Source organism: Phocoena phocoena, chromosome 3 (assembly GCF_963924675.1).
Source record: "Phocoena phocoena chromosome 3, mPhoPho1.1, whole genome shotgun sequence".
Taxonomy (NCBI): Eukaryota; Metazoa; Chordata; class Mammalia; order Artiodactyla; family Phocoenidae; genus Phocoena; species Phocoena phocoena.
In genome coordinates, this window is record NC_089221.1 from 161,001,400 (window position 1) to 161,023,450 (window position 22,051).

A 22,051-nucleotide genomic window follows, 5' to 3' on the forward strand; every position below is an offset into this window, starting at 1 on the left:
CGGACATGGCTTTCTCGACCAGATCGGTGGGGCCCCTGTTGGGGCCAGTCAGTAGGTCAGCAGCGCTTTTGGGTGGCAGGTGAGTCCTCAGGGGGACCCCTTCCCAAATCTGGGAGTAAGGGCGGCGTCGGGGACTGGCCCCAGCTGTTTACCAACCACATGACCTTCCAATGCCTTGAGAACTCCTCGAGCGCCTTTATGCTGCCAGGCTCCCTCTGGCATTGATCGGGAAGCCCAAGCTCGGAGAGGTTGGGCGCCACGCAGAAGTCACACAGCGCCCCCTCTAACCTTCCCCGGCAGGTGGCTCCAGCCCCGGGCCTGGCTGGGGCTCCCCGACGCCTGGGGACTCCCCGCCGTGCAGCAGACCCGGGGCAAGGCGCGCGGGAACGAGTATCAGCCGAGCAACATCAAGCGCAAGAACAAGCATGGTTGGATCCGGCGCTTGAGCAAGCCAAGCGGCGTCCAGGTCATTCTTCGCCGCATGCACAAGGGTCGAAAATCGTTGAGCCACTGAGCAGCGCGACTCTGCCGGCTGGACGCCCCCCCGCCATTAAAGCATTTTTCCTCGCTGACGACTGGGACTCTGACGGACATGAATTCTCAGATTTCGGGATTGGCCCAGGGGAAGAATTGTGGGATTGGACTGGAAGAGGGAGTGGGAAGTCAGACCTTGCCAAATGCCTTTTTACGCTTTTGAATTAGGAAGAATTTCGAACATGTGCATCAGTCCACAGAATGGTACAGTGAACGCCCTTGTAACCCAGTACACAGCTCTACCCACAACCTATCCTGCCCTCTCCTGAGGTGCAAATCTCGGGCAGCAGGTTATTTCTTCTGTAAATATTTCAGAACTCACTTCTCTAAGATAATGGCCCTTTAATACATAGTCAGAAAGCTTTTCAAAGCTAAAAAAAAAGGTCAACCATTCATGTCATTAAAAATCTAATAAATGTTCAAATTTTCACTTGTCTTATAAAATGTCAATTCTCACAGTTCTAGGAAGGCTTGTGGAGAGGTGGGAGGGGTTTGAATCTTCCACCTGCCCCTTGGGGATGGGCTCTGTGACCTTGAGCAAGATCTTAGCCCTCTGAGGTTCATTTGGTTCCAATAAAATGGGACGTCCCTGGCAGTACAGTGGTTATGACTCCAGGTTTCCACTGCAGGGGGCGCGGGTTCCATCCCTGGTTGGGGAATTAGGATCCTGCATGCTGCGCGGCCAAAAAAATAAAGAGGATCCGTCCTTAAAATTAGATGCTTATTTCTCCTTTGCTGTGATGTTGGTGTAATAATACTTAGTAGCTTCCACTTAGTAACTTACTGAGTACTTCCTTAATAAGTTCTTGTTCTCTCCAGGCTGTCAGGCTGATGGTGGTCGTGGTGGGGGGGCGGTGGCCTGATTCGTACCCAGGCAGTTTGGACACAGTGGACTCAGGGCTGGGAGGATGATTGTGAGGACTGTGGAGCCCAGAGGAGGCACTGGACTTTGCCTTGGGAAGAACGCAGTCGAGGAAGGCTTCTTAGAGAAGGTGGCAGGGTCTGGGAGAGCCCAAAGGGAGGAGGGATTGGACGGGTCAGGATAAAAGGTGGACGAAGGAGGCCGCAGGGGCCCAGAATTTGGGACCGAGGAGGCGGGACTGTATCCTTGGGATACTGGGGAGCCAAGGGAAGTGCTTCAAAGATGCTCTGTCAGCTTAAAGATAGCAAGCGGCTAGTGTGGGAGCAGTTTAGATAAGCCAAAACCTAAGGTTGGGACCCCAGGGAGGAGGCTGGGAGTGTAACGGTGGGTCCCTATCCTTCCGGGGGCTGCTGTAAGAACCTCATGAACCACCATATGAAAAAGCGTAGCAAATGCTAGAGAGACCGGTGGGACCTCCGGGTGTTGCAGACTACAAATCCCAAGAGGCTTTGGGGGCGCGGCCTCCGCCCACTTCCGGATTTCGCTGCTCTTCGCTTGCAAGTCCCGGGCGGGGTTTTGCTCTCTCAACTGAACTTGACAACGAAGGGAGGCGGCGTGGCGACCAATGGCCGCGTGACTTTGCCGGATCTGGCCAATGGGAGTGCGCAAAGACCGCATAACTTGGAGGCAGGGCCAGAGGGTGGACCAACGACTGAAGGGCGGCCGCACCAGCAGTGTGGGCTGTGCCGTGGCTAGAAGTTACTGTGCGGCGGCTGCTAAGGAGGCGGCTGTGGTGGCGGTGGCGGCGGCTGAGGCGGTGGCTGAGGCGGCGACGGAGGAAACAGAAGATGGTGAGGGTGGCCGCCAGGGCCGTACTCCCCCTCCGCTCGACAAAATGGCGCCGCGGGCCCACCCACCTCCAGTAACCCCCGAGGCCCCTCACCGCCCTGGCCGGCCCCCTGGGGCCCGGCCCCGCCCCTCTCTCTGACCTGTCACCTTCGACCCCCCCGGACCCTGCTGTAAGCTTCTTGCTGACCCCGTCCTGGCTCCATCTCCGACCCCTGACCCTATCTAGGTTTCCAGGCCCTGACAACTCATTCATTTCCGGGTCGCGGCTCCCCCGGAAATCGCCTGGGGGTGTGGGGATGGGGTCCCCCGAGACCCCCAAATGAGGCCTCGTCCTCCGGGCGCCAGGCCTGGGCCTTTCCTGATCGGGAAGGTTTGGGAGGCCGACCTGAGCGTCGGGGCGGGGAGGGGGCTTGACATCGTGACATGCGGGGCTTTATCGCCAAAGGAAGTGCGACATCGCGAACTGCCTTGGTCCCCCAGAGCCCTGACCCCACCTCCAACATTCCGGTCCCGACCAGCTCTAAGAGGGGGCGACTTCATCTCTCCAGTTATCAGGCCCTATCCCTGTTAAATGAGGGTAGCAATAGTCCAGACTTAATAGGGTTGTGATAATTTGGGGAACTGACGTCTTAAAGGGCTTGGGACAGTGAACGCTCAACAGATGAGCTGGGTGACTCGGGGATGGTGACATTCCCTCCCAGCTGTCTCCTCATCTTGAAGTGGGGATAATGCCAACTTTTTGGGAGGTTAAAATCCCCCTTGGGCCGCTCACTCATCCTGGGATTTGGGTCTGGTGGTTCTTTGGGGTTTGGGCTCTCCACCTGTGAAGTGGGACACAGCCTCACAGTTGGGCTGAAGCCCCCTTCATTCCCTCCACTCTTTGGCATCCCCAGGGCTGACAGAGGCGATGGAAGCTTTTGTCAGGGCAAGTCAAACCCCGTTGTTCCTGGACTCAGGGTCCCAGCCCACAGGCCATAGTCCTTGGGATGTGGTGGGGAATAGGTAAAAGACTTCTTGTCAGGAAGGATATGGGAAAGTGGTAAGTGGGTTCCTAGCACGTGGGTCCCCAAGCCTGGGTGTTGTCCTTGACTCCTCGCTGCGACCTCATTGCCCACTCCCAGTTCCTAAGAGGGTTCTGTTGGCTCTGCCTCCAGAACGAATTCTGAATCTGTCCACAGCTCCCCACCTGGTCCCGGCACTGCCACCTCCTGCCTGAACACCTGCTCCAGCCTCCTCCCTGGTCTTGCCTCCATCCTGCCCCACTGGCAGTCTGTAATTCACCCAGAACCAGAGGGAGCTTTTAAAGATGTCAATCAGATAATACCACTATCTAGCTTACAAAACAGTGGGGGCGGGGGCTTCCTGTTGTAACCCCAATGAAACCCACCTCCCCCCCCTCAGCCTCCAAGGTCTCTGCCCAGCTCTGTGACCTCATCTCCACCCTCTTCACCCCTCCCCGCTGTGAGCTCCAGCCACAGTGGCCTTGTTTTCACATCTTCACATTCAGTCCCTGCTACCCCAGGGTCTTTGCACCTGTTACTCCTGTCTGGATTGCTCTTCCTCCTGTGAATAACATCTGCTCAGAGGGTCCCTTCCTGATTGCAGGAGGCCCCCATGCCTCCTCTCTCTGCACCCCATTTCTTTTCCTCATCTTGCTTTGGTTGGGTCACTGGCAGGCTGCCCACACAGGGACTGGCACACAGATATTCAGCAAGTGTTTGCTGAGGCAATGGACAGCTTCTCGGCCCAGCTGTAGCTAGGATTTGTCTGGCTGAGGGGAGGATTTCTCCCTCAAGTCTGAGGCTTGGTTTTCTTGCTTAGCTGACAGGAAGTACTGGCCATGCCTTGTCTGCATTCATTTATTCAGCACACAGGCATTGATACTAACAGCTGCCCTCAGGGGTGCTCTGGGCAAAGCTCTCTCCCTGTGTTGTCTTTCTGAAACCCAGAATAACCCTGGGAGGGGTCCCTCTTGTAAACCGTGCTCACAACTGGGTCGGCCAGACTGGGAGGTCACCTGCCCCAGGTCACACAGCCAGGGAGGGGCCCATCCAGGATCAGTGCAGGCCTGGGGCTTCGGAACCTCTCACCACTCTGCTGCCCGGCCCCATGTTAGCCCTGTCAGGGACCCTGAGGCAGGGTTGCCCTCTGCCTCAGGGAAGTGGCAGTCCAGTGAGGGAACTGGATGTGTAAACAGATGACCTTGTTGGGGTATGAGCGTGGCTCTGGCAGAGGATCCCTGGTAGAGGCTTCCGGGGTGTGGGGAGAGGGAAGGGGGAGGGGGCGTTCTGAGCTGACTGGAGAGTTTGGTGGGTGTTTCCCACGTGGAGAGCAGAGGGGCATTCCTGGAGGGTGGCACGGGCTGAGGAGGTGTGTGGCAGGAGGCTGGCGTGGGCCAAGCCGAGCCAGGGCTGCGGAGGGGTTTGAGCTGGGGCAGGGAGCCCTCCTCTCCTGTAGGTCTCAGGCCTGCATCACTGCATCTTGGCAGTCCTCCCCATCCCCTAGACCAGCCAGCCTTCCCTACCCCCTCCCCTTGCTCTCATGGGCCTCACATGGCACCTCGTGGTGCCCTGTCCTCATGGCCACTCTACATTCACTGCATGGCTTTGATCCACACCCGTGTCCCCATGCACTGGCTGTTCCCTGGGGCCAGAAGTAGGTCTGCTGTGGCTCTCCACAGTGCCCTGGTGCCTGGTGTAGGGCCCGCCACACAGTTGGGTCCTGAGAACACCTTGCCGGATGGATGAAGCTGACCCCATAGTCTGGGGCTGAGCTGAGGCAGGGGTCCTGGGACAGGGGAGGCAGGTTTGAGGCACTCTGAGCTGGCTCTGGGGCCGTAGGTCACCCAGATGGGAGGGCCACCTCCTGAGTGGGAGCAGGAGGCCCATCCACGTTCCAGCTCCCCTGGCTCACCCATCCCGCTAGGCTCTTGCTGGGGCCCAGCAGAGGAGGGGTTGGGCCCCACAGGGGTGAGGACGCCTGTTTCCGCCGGCACCAGAGGGTGGTGGGGGATCCCCTGAACAGCAGCTTCCCCGAGAGCGCAGCGCCTGGGTCAGGCGTGGCGATTGAGCACCGAGGGAGGGTTCACGTAGCCTGTAGGCTCTGAGCCCTCGGCTCTCAGGCGGGAAGCAGAGGCACTGGCATCACAGAACAGGAGCTTGGCCTCTGAGGTTAGGCAAACCTGGGTTCAGTCGGCTTCCTTGTTTTCTCGTTGGGGCTGGGGGACCTCAGATGAGTGTTACATGACCTTTTTGCCTCAGTTTCCTCGTCTGTATGATGGGGTGACTCCAGCTTGGGAAACCCCTGGTCCTCCCCAGCTCTCCCTCTCCAGGCCTGACGACAGCGTTGCCCTCCTGCTCTGCTGGGAAGTCACTCCCTGCCCCAAGTTCTCAGCCTTCATCCCTCTCCGGGGCTCTTGTGCCTCAGTTTCCTGAGGCAGACACAGCTCCCCTTGGCCTTTATTCACCCCCATCTTGTGGCAGAGACCTGCCCTCCACCCAGAGTCAGGGTCTTCCCCTTCCAGAGCTTTCTCCCTTCCTTGCCCAGTTGGTGCCAGAGCGTCAGAGAAAAAGGACTTTCCAAGAGAGCTGTGAATAAATCTGTCGCTGGCTCCCTGGCACCTTGGGGGCCTGAAACCTCTGGTGCCTGAACCCCTGCCCCAGGCACCGGGGGCAGGGAGGAGCCAGCCTGCTTCCTTTAGGCTTCTGGCCCTCCCCCCAGTGGGAGGCATTCTCCCCTTACAGGGCAGCCTTTGGATGTGGGGACCCCAGGAGCAGCCCTCGAGCCAGCCCTGGTCCACACAGTGTTTGCTGCAAAGCTCAGCCAGTTTTAAAAGGCTGGCACTGGAACTTCCCTGGCGGGCCAGTGGTTAAGACCCTGCACTTCCACTGCAGGGGCCATGGGTTCGATCCGTGGTTGGGGAACTAAGATCCCACATGCCACATGATGCAGCCAAAAACAAAAAAGAAAAAAGCTGCACTGACACTGAAACTTGGGTTTCTGAGTTTTCTCAGGATTCGGAAGCTCGGTTGACCCCAGGCTTCGGGTCCTGTGTCCCAGCAGCCCCTGTGTCCCAGCTGCCGTTTCCCCTTCACCCAGCCTCCTGCTCCCCCACCCCCATGTATTGTCACATGGACCCTCAGGGTTTCTTAGGGTGGACAAGTCTCCATCCCAGGCTCTATCAAAGGTGCATAAATGGAGGTGAGACCACGAGTTCAGTATTCAGCTAGCACAGAGGACAGGTCTGCAGTCGGATGGGCCTGGGTCCAGCTCCCCACCCCGCTGCTTGCTCCTGACTTGATGCAAGTGTCCTGTCCTGTTTGAGCCTCAGTTTCCCTGCTCCTTGGCCTGGTGACAGGTTTATTGTGAGGACCCTGTGGGAGATCATACCCTTACTCTGGGGTTGGTTACTTTGTTCTGGTCATAAGAGTGGACACATCAGGTGGCCAGCTCAAGGGTGAGTTCTAGAAAACTTGAATGACAGAACAGAAAGAAGGAAACCGGAAGTCACCCGGTAGGTAGCCCACCCGGTCACAGGTGCTCCGGGGGTGGCCCAGCCTGCTGCCTGATTTCTCACTTACCATCTTCCCTGTCTTCTAGGCAGATTTTTTGAAAGGACTGCCTGTCTACAACAAAAGCAATTTTAGTCGATTTCATGCCGACTCTGTGTGCAAAGCCTCGGTGAGTACGTGGGCCATGAGCTGCCCTCGGGGAAAGGGCCGGGGGTGGTGTGCAGCCCCCAGGTCGGGGTCTTGCCAGAAAGAGGGGCCGAGCTTCAAACCCAGCCCCACTTGAAATCCTCGCACGTCTTTTGATCTGCATTGGAGGGCGGGTGCTGAGTCGAGGGGTGAGGGGACCCCAGACCTGTCTACTCTCCTAACCCACGCCTTCCCAACCCTCCCACAGAACCGACGTCCCTCAGTCTACCTGCCCACTCGGGAGTACCCGTCCGAACAGAGTAAGTGGCCTTTGTTGTTCTGTCTCATCCCGGCTGCCGAGGGGAAGGGCCGGAGGGTAGTGCAGGAGGTGACCTGTGGGAAGCTGGGCAGCTCCCAGCCCTTGGGAGCAGCGGGAAGCCTGGCTTTCCCCGGGACCCTCCTGATGTCCACGCCGGCATCCACGTCCAGCCCTGCAGGGTCCCGAGCTGGCCCTCGTCTGCCGCTCGCTGGCCCTCACCCCCACCCCTGCATCAAGTCAGGCCTCCCCTGCTGGCTCCCTGTCACAGGTCTTGAGACTCATACCAAAGGATGGGGGACCCAGCCCAGGCTGGGGTGGGCAGCTTGGGGAGGGGGTGGCTAGGCAGAGGGACCTGCAGGGAAAGCCCTGGAGCCTTCAGAGCAGGGGGATCTCAAGGTTATTTATTGTAGTCACGGTGTTTTCTTTCAACCATGAAAAAATCCTGGACTCTGCTGGGTGCGTTCTGTGGTCACCGGGGCACAGCATGTGGATCTGTGCTCCTGGTCTGTCTGGGGAAACACCCACGTGACCTGGCATGCCGGGGCTCATTCCCCCGCCCGAGGGTGGAATCCGAGCTCAGCTTAGGACTCGGCCTCTCTCTGGGAAGCAGGGACCCTGTCAGGGCAGCCAGCTTGGGCTCATGGTAGTGGCCTGTGCTCAGGAGGGAGAATGCTTGGCTTCCTGAAATCTCCTCCAGGGTTGGGGGTGGTGACTTGAGTCACACAAAGGCCACCCAGGGCAGGGACAGCCCAGAGGCCAGGAAGGGGTAAGCTCGTCGTGGGAGGTCAGTGCAGGCTGGGATGGGGGCTGGGCCGCCTGCAGCCGGCTCCCCACAGCTTCTTCCTGCAACTTTATCTATCTTTCCTTCTCAGTTATTGTGACAGAAAAAACAAACATTCTTTTGCGCTACTTACATCAGCAATGGGACAAAAAGGTAAGGCACGTGGGGTTCGAGTGCTGGGACTCGGGGAAGGAACACAGTGCCCAGCAGGAGGCTCTGAGAAGCGGAAGGACACCGGTGGCTGGGAGACTGGGTGTTCGAGTGGGGCCTTGAGGGCTGAATAGGGGTTTGCTAGGTGATTCAGGAGAAGGAAGAATGCTCTAGAGGAATGGCTGTGCAGAGGCCACAGGGCTCTAGTGCTCAGAGACAGGCAGGTGAGCTGTACTGAAGCCCATCTCCCCACAATTTGTGGGGAGCACGGCCCTGGTGGCAGATAGACTTCATTGTTGTTACTTGGAGTCTTTGTTCGATGATGAAAAGTACACACGATTAAAAATCCAGGCCCTACTAGGATGTGTAGCTGCTGTGAAAAGTCGTCACCCCCGTCCTTCCCATAAGAGGCCACCTTTCTGACAGGATATTTTTTCTTTTTCTTTCTTGAAAATCTGCACGTGTAGTTTTGCCGTGTGGTCAGATTGTTTTTTCCCCATAATGGTGAACATTGGACAGTGACCTGCTCTGGGCCAGGTTGGAGGGGGACCCCATGATGAAGTGACTGCTCAGAAAACCCCAGCTCCTGGCCACCCCCGCCCCACAAGCCTTGATTCCCACCAGTGAGGAAAGGAGGTTTTCCCAAATCAGCATGCTTTCCTCTTCTGTGGCAATTTGGGGGCTTCCCCGGGTGGCTCATGAGTGCCCTTTGCCCTCCGGCAGGGTGGATGGCTTCTCTGAGTGTCTGAGAAATGCTGTGTGGGGGTCATTGAGAGTTGTGGTGATTCCTTGAAGTGCTTGTCACAGGCTGGTGTCCCCGGGGGACCATGGCTTGGTGGGGCAGGTCCAGGGGGCAGAAGGGGCTAGCCACGGGCCCTAGGTCGACTACCCGGCTCTGTGATGTGCTGGGGCCGCAGGGCCAGCCTCAGATTTCAGGAGCTCCCCCAGCATGAAGACTCACAACCCCTCCGCTTCCCCTGCCCCCCAGAATGCCGCCAAGAAGAGAGACCAGGAGCAAGTGGACCTCGAGGGTGAGAGCTCGGCGCCCCCCCGCAAGGTCGCACGGACCGACAGCCCGGACATGCACGAGGACACTTAAGACTCACACTCCCCCACAGGCGCCTCCTGTCTTGTCTGCTCCTCGCCTTCCCGCCTTGTGTAAGCGCCCTGCCCCCCAACCCCTCCGCCGGCCCACCCACGCCCCACCGTCCACACCACTTCCAACCTCATAGGAGCCGATGTATTTATTTTCCTTGAGTTTTTATTTATGCTGTAAAATGTACCAAGCGATGGTTAAAGGGGACGTCAGACCCAGTAGTGTGATGTTGGTAGATGCTTTTAAAAACAACAATTGTTACTCACCTCCCCCCCTCCAATTCCCCCTCCTCTCGCCCCCCAGTTCTCCTCTGGAAAACTGGAGCGTGTCTGAGAGGGTCTAGAGCCAGGCCCCTGCTGCAGCCGGCCGGCAGGGGTGGGGGCCCTTCTCCCGGCTCCCACCGGCTGGTTCGGGCCTTAAAGACTTGCCTTGTCTCGAGTTCCACCGGGACCTATTCTGTGCCCAGACCTTGCTCTGAGCATGCGTAAGGGGGAGAAGTCAGCCCTTCCGGATCTTTCTCTTAAGTCATTTTATCATGGACTAGTGCGTGCTCCATGTCCACCCCAATAAAAGGATCTTTCCTACCCGACCTCGCGTCTTTGCTCGGCGTGCCTCAGCCCCCGAGGATGGAGCCGCTGAGAGTCGTCGCATCATCACCAAGAGGAGCCGGAAGGGCCCCAGGCGGTGGGGCCCCAGGACCAGCTGGATCCTCTCGTGGGCCTGCTGCGGCCATCTCGATCAGAGCCAAGACCTGCCTGCACCCGCCCCTCTACCCCGGCCGTCAAGGTGTCCTCGAGGACTGGGACACCCCAGAGAGACGGTCCGTGCTGCCAAGGATGGAGCTGTGGTGGGCCCCACGCCCGTGACACTGGCGAGCAGGGCGGCACGCCCACCAGCCTCTGTGGAGACAGCCCAGGTGGCCTGGCCTCACGCCCTCAGAGAGGAGGCACGTGGAGCGCCGCGGGACACCCAGCCCCAGTGCCCTCAGTCGGCAGGTTCCACGGCTACTCCCGGGAGCCAGCTGGACTGGGCTTGGGGCTGAGCCCGGGGACGTAGGGGGGCGTTTGGGCTCCAGGCAGAAGGTTTGAGTTCCTGACCACTGGGCACAGGGCCAGGGGAATGCCGCTGCTTCCCCCGCCAGCCCTGAGTGGGAGCCAGAGTGCTGGAGCTGATGGCTGGGGTGTTGGGGGCGGTGAAGGGTTGGGCTGCAGCGTGCGTGAGGGACACAGGGGCTGCAGGGGGCGCTTGCCCCAGGTTGTCACCGTGGAGGGCCCAGCCTGAGGCAGACTGCTCCGGCCTGAGCTGCCCTGTGTCTGCTGGGTGGAAGGCTCCTGGATTAGCTGCCCAGCTGTGGGGCCCAGCTCTGGGCGCGTGTGCAGCGGTGTTCAGTTCCTGTGGTCGTAAGGCAGGTGCTTAGGAAATGCAAGCTTGACTGTGGTCGTGCTGGGGAGGGCTAAGTCCCTGGGGGTTCTCAGACCAGCTTGGAATCCCAGTCCCAGGGGTTGGCCTGACCCTGGGCAGGCGCGTGGTGTCGCCGTTTGTTGGTGGCAGAGTAGATGGCAGGACTTCAGCTTCAAAGGCCGTGGGGCAGGGCAGGCGCAGGCTTCAGCCTGTCCTTCCCCGAGGCTTGCCCACACCTCCCTGGCCCCAGGTTCCCCTTTGAGGGGCTGGGTTCTGTCTCCTGCCAGTGCTGTCCACGGTGTGGGCAGGGGTCCCGCGGCCTCCCTGTAGTCTCCCCAGCACAGGCCCCTCAGCCAGCCTCCACCCACCCCTCTTGCCTTTGCTCTGACTCACTCTGTTCCCCCAAACACCAAACCCTGCCTTCCCACACCTCTGTGCCTTTGCACAGGCTGCTCTCCTGCCTCCAGTGAACCCTGATTTCTCTTTCATGGGCCCCCCGCAAGTGCCCCTTCCTCACACTGGCTCCCCCAGCGCTGCCTGGGGTGGGGCCCGTTGGGCCCTGAGCCTTTGTATGTGGACACACCTGAGGGTGGGAGGGGCCATGTCCATCCCTGATCACAGTGAAGAGTCCCAGCGAATAGGGTCTGACAGCCGTCCCACAGTGGGGCATCCCGGCCCTTCCCGGAAGCCACACCCCAACATGCCATCCCCTCAACATCGAGACTCAGGCACCAGGTGCCTTCCGACTTCCACACCCAAGTTCTCCCCGCAGCCCTTGACTCCTCAGATGGCAGCCTGGGAGGCGGGTGTGCCAGAAAGGGTAGCCCTGCACGACTGAGGCTGACTCGGACCCAGGCCCAGGGCCCACACTGCTGAGTCCTATCAGTACTTTGAGATTTCTTTCTTAGTCTAGGAGCCGAAGATGGGGCCTGAGGCTCTGCAGCTCCTCCCAGGGGCCCCTGGGCCTGGATTTTTGGAGTTTTCCAGCCATGGCCTGGAGACCCAGTTCTTTGGAGGAGTTCCCTAAGGGTCATAGACGGGGGGGGGGGGACGACGACCCACCCTAGGCCTGCCAGGCCCCCAAAGAGCTGGCCCCAACCTCGTCATCGGGCCCCTTACGTCCCTTTTCCACAGCTCCGCCCTTCGGCACTGTTGAAATATACTTTTTATTGCATTTCTGCCGTTTTACAAAAATATGACAAAATAAATTAAAAACAAATAAATAATCGCCTATTCTGTGTGTGTTTTTTGTTGTTTTTGGGGGGTTTCCTTTCCTTTCCCCCCATCCTGGTCGAAAGGAAAACGGCAGATAGAGGGGCCCCAGGCCCCCAGCCCTGACCCAGGAGGGGGCAGCCAATACTGGGATACACCGACAGCAGCGTTTTCTGGGTGGCGGCTGCCGCCCCGTCCGTGATTGATATTGCATATGAAAACAGGAAGGCAGGGCGGGCGGAGCTAATGCCAGCCGCTGGGCCAGCACACGGCCTGGGGACTGGGACTGGGACTGGAGCTGGGGCTGGGCGACGGTGCCGGGGGCTCCGGGGGCTCGGAGGTGGGAGGCAGCGGCGGCGGCGGGAGGCTGTAGAAGCTGGCGTCCCCCGGCAGGACGCCAGCTGCCGGGGCGGGCAGGGGCCCGGCGAGGGCGCAGGGCGGACACTCGGCGGCGGCGGCGGCAGGGGCCTGGCGGGGGGCGGCGCCCTCGCCCCCGCAGCCCCACGGCCCGTCCCACTGCCAGCAGCCGGCGGGTGGCGTCGGGGGCCGGGGCAGCGGTGTTGGCGGCGGCGGCGGCGGCGGCGGCGCAGGGCTCCGGCTGCGGCGGGTGCGGAGGGCCGGGGCGCCCACCGGGGCCGGCGCTGTCCCTGCGGAGGCGAGAGGGGCCGTTCCGGGGAGATGCCGGCCCCGCCGCTGGACCCCGCTGGGGACCCTGCCCGCGCTCCCTCCGGGCTTTCAGGCACATGGAGGGCCTTATTGCTTCTGATCAGTGACAAGGGGTGGGCTTCTTCGGGTGCATCCCCCGCCTCTGGGCACTGGGCCCCTCCCCGTCACGGAGAGAGGACGGTCTGAGGAAGTCCCTCTGACTTCTGACCTATATCCCTGGTGCTACAGCTGCCACCTCTTGGGCTCCCTGGGATGGGCTGCTGGACTCCGGGCTGGGACGGGGTGGGAGGGGCGGCAGTGAGGCCTGTGGCTCTGCTCGGCACACGTGTGGCTGCAGCCCTGAACTCCCTGGGTGGGCAGCCTGAGCTCCACCTCCCAGAAAGGCCACCTCGAACAGCTGGGCTGCAGGGTGGGGACTTGCATAGAGGCCTGGGGGTCCAGTGCCCCCAGAGTGAGCTGGGTGTAGGGTCTCATGGGGGCAGGAGAGGCAGGACCAGGTGGTGAAGGGGCCTCCCTCATCTCTCCTGGCACTGGAGCATGGCAGGCCGTGCGAGGGGCACTGGGACGAGGGGCTTTGGCATCCCTCCCCAGGGGTGAGGAGGGTCAGGCACAGGGCTCCAGGCTCTCTGGGGTCCCGGAAAGACTGGGTAGGCTTTGACCAAGAGGCTCCATGTACCACATACCCAGGTCCTCAACCGGTACCGGGAGACTGGGCCTCCTCTGTGCCCTTCAGCCCCTCTCCCCAGGCCTGGACACCCCACCCCTATCCCCAAAGCCCAGCCCAGAGTCCCCACCCCCGAGTTAAAGCTTGTGACCTGAGCCTTCCTCTTCGGGCCGGGGTGTGTCCGGCTCCTCAGCTGCGGCCTCGTCTGCCGGCCCACTCCGCTGGGCTCGGCTACCACCACTGCCACCGCTGGGGGTCCCGTCCTGCCGGGCCTGCCGGCCCGCCCCGTTGGACCCGGCCTCAGCCCGGGCCCCGCCGAAGGGGAAGAGCTTGTTGGCGTGGAAGGCCTTGGGTGGCGAGTGGCTACGCTCTGGGTCCCGCCGGGTCTCGGGTGACTTGAGGAATTTGAAGCTGAGGAAAGCCGGCAGGCGGGTGTCACTGCCTGTGGGAGACGGGGCAGGGGGCGGCCGGGCAGTGAGGTTGGCCCCCGCGCCGGCCAGCGAGGATGCAGCCCCGGACGACAGGAACTTGCCCTGCAGTGGGATGATCTGCTTCAGCTTCATGACGTTGTTAGGTGCCAGCAGGGACCCCGGGCGCTTGGGCCGCTCCGGCCCATGGCCTCCTGCCGCCCCACTGCCCTTGGCCTTGGCCGAGGCCTTCTCTGGGGCAGCAGGGTCCAACCCGGAGCCCTCAGCCCGAGCTTCCTCCCGGCCACTGGCGTCGCGCTCCCTGCGGGCATGATGTTCTGCGTGGCGCTGGCGTTCCTCCTCCTCTCGCCTCCGCCGCTGCTGCTGCTGGTAGCGGTGCTGGGCCTGGCGCTCATGTCTCTGCGGGCAGAACGGGGCCATTATGGGGACACTGGGAAGAGCAGGCGGGCGAGCAGGCACCAAACCAGGCCCGGGCCCATGCCGGCGCTCTCCTGCGGAAGTTGGGAGAGATCCGAATGCTTCTTGGGTACCAGCTGCATCCCTGGACCCACCCTGGGGCTCTCTGCAGAAGTGGGGAGAGATCTAAACACATGGGGCACCAACTGCATCCCTGGACCCATGCCGGTGCTTTCTGAGGCCTGAGAAGAGAACGAACATTTACTGGCCACCGCCTCTGTCCCTGATCCCCTGCCAGACGCCGTCTTAGGAATTGGGAGAGTGTAAACAAATATTGGGCCTCAGTGGTTCCCTGCTTTCTGGAGAACTGGTGAGACACAGAGCTGTGACTGCCCCATCCAGTGGCCGGTAGCCACACACGGCTTTGTCAATTTAAATAACTGCAAAGAAAAAGTCTGTTTCTCAGTGGCACCAGCCCCGTTTCAAGTGCTCGTTGGTCATCTGTAGTAAGGGGCTACATCGGCAGCACGGATATAGAACGTTTCCATCATCATGGAGAGCTCCATCGGTTGGCGCCAGTGAGCTCCCTGGCCTTCTCTGCAGCTTTCTGAGGAATGCGGCAGAGGCTTGGGTTTCTAGGAAGCGTCAGCTGTGTCTCTGGCCCCCAACAGGGCAATGCTGGGCAAGCTGGTGGATGACAGTTCGTGAGTGCCAACCTGGTGCTGGATGCCACCAGGATCCCAGAGGGGACCGGGCCCCTTTGGAACGCTAATTATTACACCAGGCTCTGAACAGCCACCCTCCTGCTAAGGACTGGACGGCCAGCCAGGCTAGGTGGAGAAGCCCCACGGAGCAGAGACGTAAAGCGCACTCACCCCAGCCCACATACCTTGAAGGCCTCCCGGCGCTGGTACTCCAGCTTGGCCATCTCCTCAGCCACCCAGCCCGGGATGTCGGGGATGGCCACGTGGATGAGGTACTTGAGAAGCAGAGCGAAGTGCTGAGGTGACAGAGGAGGAGGCTGCAGGCACGGGGACACCCACTCGCCGCCTGGCTCCCCCAACCCGGCCGCCAGCCCCACCTCAAGCACCACCACGGACACGATGGCCGCCTCGGGGCTGAGCCAGGGGAAGAGGCGCTGCAGCTGCCCACACTGGCCAATGAGATAGCAGTTGACTACGATTGCCAGGACGCCCATGACCTCCATCACCTTCTGCAGGGGGACAGGCGGGCTCAGGGGGTGCGCAGCCACCCTCCCCAGCACCCGCTCCTCCTTGGTGCACCCCGGCTCGGGGCCCTCAGCCCTCCCCCGACCTGCCACTGGCCAATGCTCTCCACCCGCTGCCCAAAGGGCCGCTGCAGCCCCGTGCACAGCTTGAGGGCGTCACTGCGGATCTCGATGAGGTTGTTGATGAGGGCGCAGAGGGCAGCCAGGGGGAAGGCAGACGAGAAGAGCACGACGTAGCCAAACTGCACAAACATCTCCTGGTAGTCCTGGAACGTGTCCTGTGGGCGGGCACCTGGGTGGGGCCTAGGGCTCTCCCTCCGCCCAGGACACCTCCTCCCTCGGACCACCTTCCTCTCCTCAAGCCCACCCCCCAGATTATTCTGCATGGACCCAGAGCTCCCCCTCGGGCAGGTTCCTGGCCACATGAAGGGTCTCGTTATTCCCTCCCATCACCCCCAGGCCCTCCACCTCACTGCACTGCGCCCCTCGAGGGCCCGGCCCCTGCCCTCAGGCGCCCTCCTCACCTCGTATTTCTTCATACAGCTCTCGAGCTCAGCCTGGGTGAGCTGGGCCGAGTGTTCCTCCTCGGGTGGGTCGATCCAAGATGACCGGTTCTGCCGCCGCTGCTTCCGGGCTGAGTCACCCAAGCCCGGCTCTGGGTCTGGGCCCCCATCGGGGCCCTGGTCGCGGCCCTCACCTCTGGCCCGGCGGAGCAGGACAGCCGGGGGCTCCCGTTCAGGGCTGCTGGGAGCCCCCTCGGCCTCATCGTCCTCCTCGGCCAGCGTGAACACGCCAGCTTCCAGCCCCTTCTCCACCATGGTGGGGCTCCCCTCCTCCAGGAGGGCCTCCGGGCTTGGGCCCAGCCGCCGCCGCCCAGCCCCCCGCTCAGCAAAGCTGACCTTCTTCAGCCGAAGCCCGCAGTCCAGGAGGCCGCCCTCCTCGCCTTCCTCCTCCTCGTCCTCCTCCTCTTCGTCCTCCTCCTCCTCCTCGTCCTCCTCCTCCTCCCTGCCCCCCCGAGGCCCGTCCCCCACCTCCCCACCTTCCCCCGCTGGCCGACGCTCCATGGTGGCCTCCTCCTCCTCTTCAGGTGCCCCGCAGGCCCCACTGAGACACCTGCGGCCCCCCCCACCGCTGCTGCCACCGACACCCTCTTCAGCCTGGGCTTCGAGGTGGCGTGCAGGGCGCCGGAGGCTCAGTAGGCCAAGCAGGGCACGGGCCAGCTCCCAGGCAGCCCGCAGGCCAATCTCGCCACGGCCCAGCCGCCGGTACAGGTGCGGCTGCAAGACCTCTCGAACGTTCTGGAGGAACTGGCGGGTGATCAGCAGAGTGGCCAGCATCTGGGGGCAGGAAGGGGGTGGAGAGAGGCCACGTGGGGGGCGGGCGGGGCTCTGGGCACCGGGACAGGCTGCGGGGACTGGGCACCCGCCCTCCCGAAACACGCTTCCAGACACACCCTGAACCCAATTTGGATGTCCCTGGACACGGAGGCAACCCCAAATCGCAGCTGGGCAGGTCACATCGCTCCTAGCCAATCTCCTGGGGAGGCCATGGCTTCCCTGCTTGCAGCACCGCCCAGGAGCTCACTCAGCTGGTGGCCAGGGCCTCCGGGGGCTCCTGCCGCCTGCACCCTGTCAGCGGAAGCCCATCCCCTCAGAGCATGCACCCTCGGCTTGGTGTGAGGCCCCCAGCATAGCCACATTGCCCACCCTGGCGAGGCCCCGAGGGCTCGCCACCTGCCAGTACTTTGGCCCGGGCCATGAGCAGGAGGCCCCGGAGGGAGAGGAGGAGAAGGCAGAACCGCAGGGCCGCGAGCGGGACCAGCACCGCCCAAAGCTGCCGCTCGAGGCTCTGGGACAGGGACAGGACGATCAGGAGCTGTGGAGGGACCGATGGACAGGTGGACATACAGATGGGGGGGGCGACAGGTAGAGAGAGGACACACAGACGGACAGAGAGGAGAGAAGGATGGAGGAGGGGGGGAGGGGCTGGAGAGCCCATGGACCCGTTGGGCCAGGTCTGGCCCCCCCACTGGCTGCCATGGGGGGCACTGCTTCAGGCCGGGGTCTTACCTCTTTCAGGCGCTCCATGTCCTTGAGGTAGAAGCCAATGTAGAAGAGGCTCAGGTATGAGTTGACGAATTGGAACTGTGGGAAGCAGGCAGGCGGGTGGTCACCCTGCCACCTCTGTCCCCAGGAGCTCCCGTGTATCCCCTGCAGAACCCCTGCCTGCCTGCTGGCTACCACTCACCAGGACAACCTTGATGATGAGGTGCTTCTCATAGGCGCTCTCCAGCCGGTAGTTCTCTGGGGGCCAAGGAGGCGAGTGAGGGGGTGGCCCAGACCGTCATGGGCGGCAGGCACACCCCGCAGGGCGGCGGGGCCCTTCCTCCTGGGGGGGTGGGCAGTGGGACCTCCCCTCGCAGGGCATACCCATGTCGTTGAGCCAGACGGCCAGCTTCTTGTAGCCCTCGGCGCTTGCACTGACCAGCAGGGCCAGCACGACTTTGGGCAGGAAGCGGGCGAGACGGGGCAGCCCCTTCACACTCAGCACCAGCTCCTGCAGGGGCAGGGCGTTCACAGGTCACCCCGGCAGCTGGGCTCAGCTCACAGCACACCTGGACAGGTGGCCGCCAGGTCGGGGCCAAGGCCAGGGCTAGGGGCTGGAGGTCACCTGCAGCTGGAAGCAGCCGAGCATGAGCAGGAACACACAGGCCAGGCAGGTGAGGCACAAGGGGAGACTCACAAGCAGCTGGAAAAGCAGCCGCTTCCAGGGCGGGTAGTAGAACTCCTCGGCCCGAGTCACGGGGCTGATGCGCCGCACGCCCTGGCAGAGGGTGGGGGCCCGGCCCAACGTGAGATCAGAGGGGCTGCCTCTGCCCTGCACCCTTCCCGACCCTTCGACCTCAGTGTCTCTTTGTCATGCTCTGCTACTGCGGTACCACCCCCGCCTAATGCACCCTTCCCAGCCCCTCAAAGCCAATTTCCCACCCCTCTCCCTTTGGGCATGGAGAGTCCCCCACTTGGCATACCATCTCGGACGCTGCAGCCCTACTTTCACCCCTCCCTTTGTTCTTGCAATGCTCCTCGCCCAGTGTGTTTTTTCTTTTTTTTTAAACCCCGTTCTCAAAGTCCCTGAACTCAGATCCCCCCTGACTGACCCTGAACTGGGGCCGTGGCTCCTCCACAGCTTCCCCGGGTGAGTCCAGCGTCCCCCACTTGTAGGCCAGCTCTGCTCCCCTCCGTTTCCACTCCTCCAAGAAGAGCGTTGACCAGACCACGTTGAAGAGGGCAAAGACCACGCAGGATACATCCCGGCTTGTCTGGGGGTGGCAGAGGAGGGCTGAAATGTTGGCTGGCCCAGTCCAGGGAGGAAGGTGTCTTGGGTGTCCCAGCCCCTGTGCAGTCCACACCCGGCACCTGATCAGCCTCTGTGAATGTGTACAGGACAGAGCCGAAGACCGCCGGGTACACCATCGCCGATGTGTAGAAACCCAGCCAGGCGAAGTACATGGCAATCTTCACGCCAAAGTAGTCGCAGATCTCATCTGCCAGGGACAGGGGTGTCCCAGTCAGCCCTGACTGTCTCCTGGGACCCCACCCCCACCCCCTCCCCCTGGCCGGACCACACCTAGAGGCTGGTTTTCACACACAGCCTGCACCCATGACTTCATGAGGCGGTTCAGGATGCGCTGCTCGTGGACTGGGAACACCTGCTGGATGATCCCGCGGGCCGCCAGTTCAGGGACTGTTGGGGGACAAGAACCCTTCTGCCTGTGCTGGGCCTGGCCAGCCCCCCTCGGCTGAAACCCAAGTCATAGCTTTTTGCCTGCTCTTAAACTCGCAGAGGCTCTTCCCAGGAGAGGAGTTCTTGGTGGAAGGAATATCCGGTTCTTCCTCAAAATTTGGGAGGTGCAGGGGAAGGAGGGGAAGGGTGCAGGAAACCTGAGAAGGTGGGAGCCCAGTGGGGAATCACTTTTTTTTTTTTTTTGGCCACACCGCACGGCTTGCGGGATCTTAGTTCCCCGACCAGGGATCGAACCCGGGCTCCCTGCAGTGGAAGTGTGGAGTCCTAACCACTGGACCACCAGGGAATTTCCCTGAACCACTTTTTTTTTTTTTTTTTTTTTTGCGGTACGCGGGCCTCTCACTGTTGTGGCCTCTCCCGTTGCGGAGCACAGGCTCCGGACGCGCAGGCTCAGAGGCCATGGCTCACGGGCCTAGCTGCTCCGCGGCATGTGGGATCTTCCCGGACCGGGGCACGAACCCGTGTGCCCTGCATCAGCAGGTGGACTCTCAACCACTGCGCCACCAGGGAAGCCCTGAAGCACTTTTTTAAATAGAGCTATTTGGCCTCAGCTCATTGCTCCAAATGTCTGAGGAATGGTGCAAAGCTGGCATTAGAAGGTGAACTTGCAGCGGCTCGTTTCCTGGAGGGGAAACTGAGGCCCGGGGCTGCCCCACACAGTACGCGGAGTGCTGTCCATGGTCCTGCCCCTACCTTATCCCAGACCCAGAGAAGGATTTCTCCCGGACCTGCCTCCGAGGGGACAAGCCCCACCCCTTTGCTGAGGCCACGCCCCTTCAGCTCATTGATTGATCTCCAGGCCCCGCCCAACTCTTCAGTAGCCCCTGATTGGTTGCATCTAGGCCTCACCTTCCTAACCCTCCTACTTTGATAGCTGTCCTCTAAGAGCCCCAGCCAACTCCCCACATATGATTGGAAGGTTGGGACCGCCTCACTCACTGATTGGCTGGTCCTCCAGAAAGCGCACATTGTGCAGTGCCTCTCCCTGCTTGGCACGGAGGTTCTGCAGCCAGAAGCGGATGATGCTCTGGCGCTCCTGCAGGGGACAGGGCGTGAGCACAGGGAGCAGCCGCCCACGGGCTAAGAATGTGCGCTGGGGGCCAGAGCCGGCCGCACCTGGGAGGTGAAGAAGCGCAGCTCACTCTCCACATTCTCGTAGATGAAGTCCTCCTCGCAGGAGAAGCTGCGGGTGCCCCCGCCAAACTCAGTCTTCACTGCTTTGCGCAGACCCAGCTCGTCGGCCCCTCTGAGTAGGCTGCAGGAAGGGCAGGGGAGGTGGGATCAAGGGGAGACACTGGCTCACCATCCTGGAACTAGGGATGGTGTACCTGGTGGCCGTCAGGGACAAATGCGGGGTGGCTGGACCTCGCAGTTGGTCCATGGAAGGGCGGGGAGCTGAGTAGCAGGGTCAGCGAGAGACCAGGGACAGGGACTCGCCTCTCATACGTGGCGGTGACGAAGAAGGCGTAGGCACGCGTGTGGCGATGGTGGCGGACTTGCACGATGAGCTCGGGGATGCCCACGCGGATGTGGTTCAGCAGCCATAGCAGCGTGTGGTCATCGGTCGTGTCTGCCAAGGGGCACAGGGACCGATAGCTCTTGCCACGGGTGGTCTAAGGCCTCCTGCAGACTCCTACTCAGGGGAGCCCAGCTCAAGGGAGCTCACTCTGGACCCTGGGGGGATGGACACAGGTACCTGGGAAGGTCATCAACACGTCGCAGTTCTCCGTGGGCACCGTCTTCATCCATGCCTTGTGGGACACCAGGTACCGACCCACCTGCAAGAGCCGCTTCCCAAAAAGCTTATCTGGGGAGCAGGCAGGGCAGGCTGGGGTCAGGCCATTCCCGGATCAGAACCCTGGCCTCCAGTCTTGGTCCCTCCAGCCCTTGCCCCCGATCACACACTTGCCAGGGCTCCTCGGCTCTCAGCTTGGCATTCAAGGCCCTGCGAGCTCTGGCCTTGGGTTGTTTCCTTCCCTCCACGTCCTTGCACGAGCCAGGCCCTTCTCCAGGAATGCCCTTCCCCCAGGTCCTCTGTTACAAATCTTACTCATTCTTGAGGCCCAGCTCCGCCTCCAAAACCACAATCGATGGGGCGCTCACTAGCAGATCTGAGCGCCTCACCACATTATGTCAGTGCGTCCTCATAGCTGGGCGCGGTTCTTACCCCCATTTCACAGGCGAGGAAACTGAGGCCCAGAGCATTTAAGTCACGCGCCCAAGGTCACACAGTCGAGCAGGGATTCGAACCCAGGACTGTACGATTCTGTAGCCTCTGTGGAGAGGCTCTCTCAAGCGCATCACTGCTCGGCAGCGATCCGGTAGCCCAAGGGGTGACTGGGCTCAGCCCCGGGCTGGGGTTCTAGGAGGGGCGTGTCGGTGTCTCTGCGCTGGGAGCCCCCACCCGCAGCACCGTCCCAGCCGCGCCCGCCCGGCCGCAGGCGCTGTGCCGGAGGAGCGGGCCCCTCGACTGGACTCCAGACCGGGACCGCTGACTCCAATCCCCTCCCCGTACAGCCGCCGCGAACACCCCAGGCACCTGCCACTCTGTCAGATCCAGGCGCTGCACACATACCCAGAACTCCGGACGCCGGGGCTGCAGGCTCGCCGTCCGGCGGGGGCCTCTTGCCACGCTCACCCTCCAGGGACATGCCCCCGGCGGCGGAGGCAGTTTCGGCCATTGCGAGGGCAGGGCAGGTCAGGGGCTGCGGGCGGCTCAGGCGCTGGGGGACCGCGGGCTCATGGGGCGGGTGCAGCCACGGAGCGCGCCAGAGGAGGAGACAAAGGCCGCGCCCGCCCGCGCCGGCCGCCGTCCCCGCGTGCCCGAGCGCTGCTTCTCGTCCCCGCCCGCGCCGAACCTCGATTCTCCTTCCCGGCCCCGGACACGTCTTTCTCTGGTTCTCGACTCCGCCCGTGTTGTTTTCTGGGTTTCGTTCTTGCCCGCCCACCTCGCTCTCTGGTGCTCGTTCCCGCCCGCACCGAATGTGCGTTCTCTTCCCGGTCCCCGCCCGCCCCGGGCCTGGA

General features: G+C 61.9%; 3 protein-coding genes across 3 annotated transcripts; 2 read left to right on the plus strand and 1 right to left on the minus strand.

Moving 5' to 3' along the window:
- The first annotated feature begins 5 nt into the window (after positions 1-5).
- On the plus strand, positions 6-514 carry MRPL34 (mitochondrial ribosomal protein L34). Its single transcript, XM_065875471.1, has 2 exons — positions 6-79; positions 301-514. The coding sequence occupies exons 1-2, from the start codon at positions 6-8 to the stop codon at positions 512-514; spliced, it is 288 nt and encodes a 95-aa protein (XP_065731543.1).
- Positions 515-2,141: 1,627 nt separating this feature from the next.
- DDA1 (DET1 and DDB1 associated 1) lies at positions 2,142-9,817 on the plus strand. Its single transcript, XM_065875124.1, has 5 exons — positions 2,142-2,247; positions 6,845-6,925; positions 7,151-7,202; positions 8,074-8,135; positions 9,121-9,817. Exons 1-5 carry the CDS (start codon positions 2,245-2,247, stop codon positions 9,229-9,231), a joined length of 309 nt encoding a protein of 102 aa, XP_065731196.1. The 5' UTR covers positions 2,142-2,244; the 3' UTR covers positions 9,232-9,817.
- A 2,267-nt stretch (positions 9,818-12,084) lies between these two features.
- Positions 12,085-21,708, minus strand: ANO8 (anoctamin 8). Its single transcript, XM_065875314.1, has 18 exons — positions 21,603-21,708; positions 20,724-20,834; positions 20,465-20,597; positions 20,144-20,282; positions 19,967-20,063; positions 18,851-18,967; positions 18,640-18,767; positions 18,381-18,542; positions 17,894-18,046; positions 17,653-17,779; positions 17,471-17,526; positions 17,293-17,367; positions 15,748-16,560; positions 15,310-15,501; positions 15,077-15,208; positions 14,885-14,995; positions 13,323-13,998; positions 12,085-12,488 (listed from the first exon to the last, which is right to left on the minus strand). The coding sequence occupies exons 1-18, from the start codon at positions 21,706-21,708 to the stop codon at positions 12,085-12,087; spliced, it is 3,732 nt and encodes a 1,243-aa protein (XP_065731386.1).
- Between the last annotated feature and the right edge of the window lie 343 nt (positions 21,709-22,051).

Bases quoted from the DNA above. Each gene is read 5' to 3' on its own strand.
- DDA1 (XM_065875124.1), top strand. The intron at 7,203-8,073 runs GTAAGTGGCCTT...TTTCCTTCTCAG, and splicing joins GGAGTACCCGTCCGAACAGA to TTATTGTGACAGAAAAAACA. The intron at 8,136-9,120 runs GTAAGGCACGTG...CCTGCCCCCCAG, and splicing joins ATCAGCAATGGGACAAAAAG to AATGCCGCCAAGAAGAGAGA.
- ANO8 (XM_065875314.1), bottom strand. From the start codon at position 21,708: ATGGCCGAAACTGCCTCCGCCGCCGGGGGCATGTCCCTGGAGGGTGAG. The intron at 20,064-20,143 runs GTGCGGCCGGCT...TGTCCCCTGCAG, and splicing joins TGCGCTTCTTCACCTCCCAG to GAGCGCCAGAGCATCATCCG. The intron at 18,968-19,966 runs GTGAGTGAGGCG...GTCCCCCAACAG, and splicing joins TCTGGAGGACCAGCCAATCA to TCCCTGAACTGGCGGCCCGC.
- MRPL34 (XM_065875471.1), top strand. From the start codon at position 6: ATGGCTTTCTCGACCAGATCGGTGGGGCCCCTGTTGGGGCCAGTCAGT. The intron at 80-300 runs GTGAGTCCTCAG...CTTCCCCGGCAG, and splicing joins GCAGCGCTTTTGGGTGGCAG to GTGGCTCCAGCCCCGGGCCT.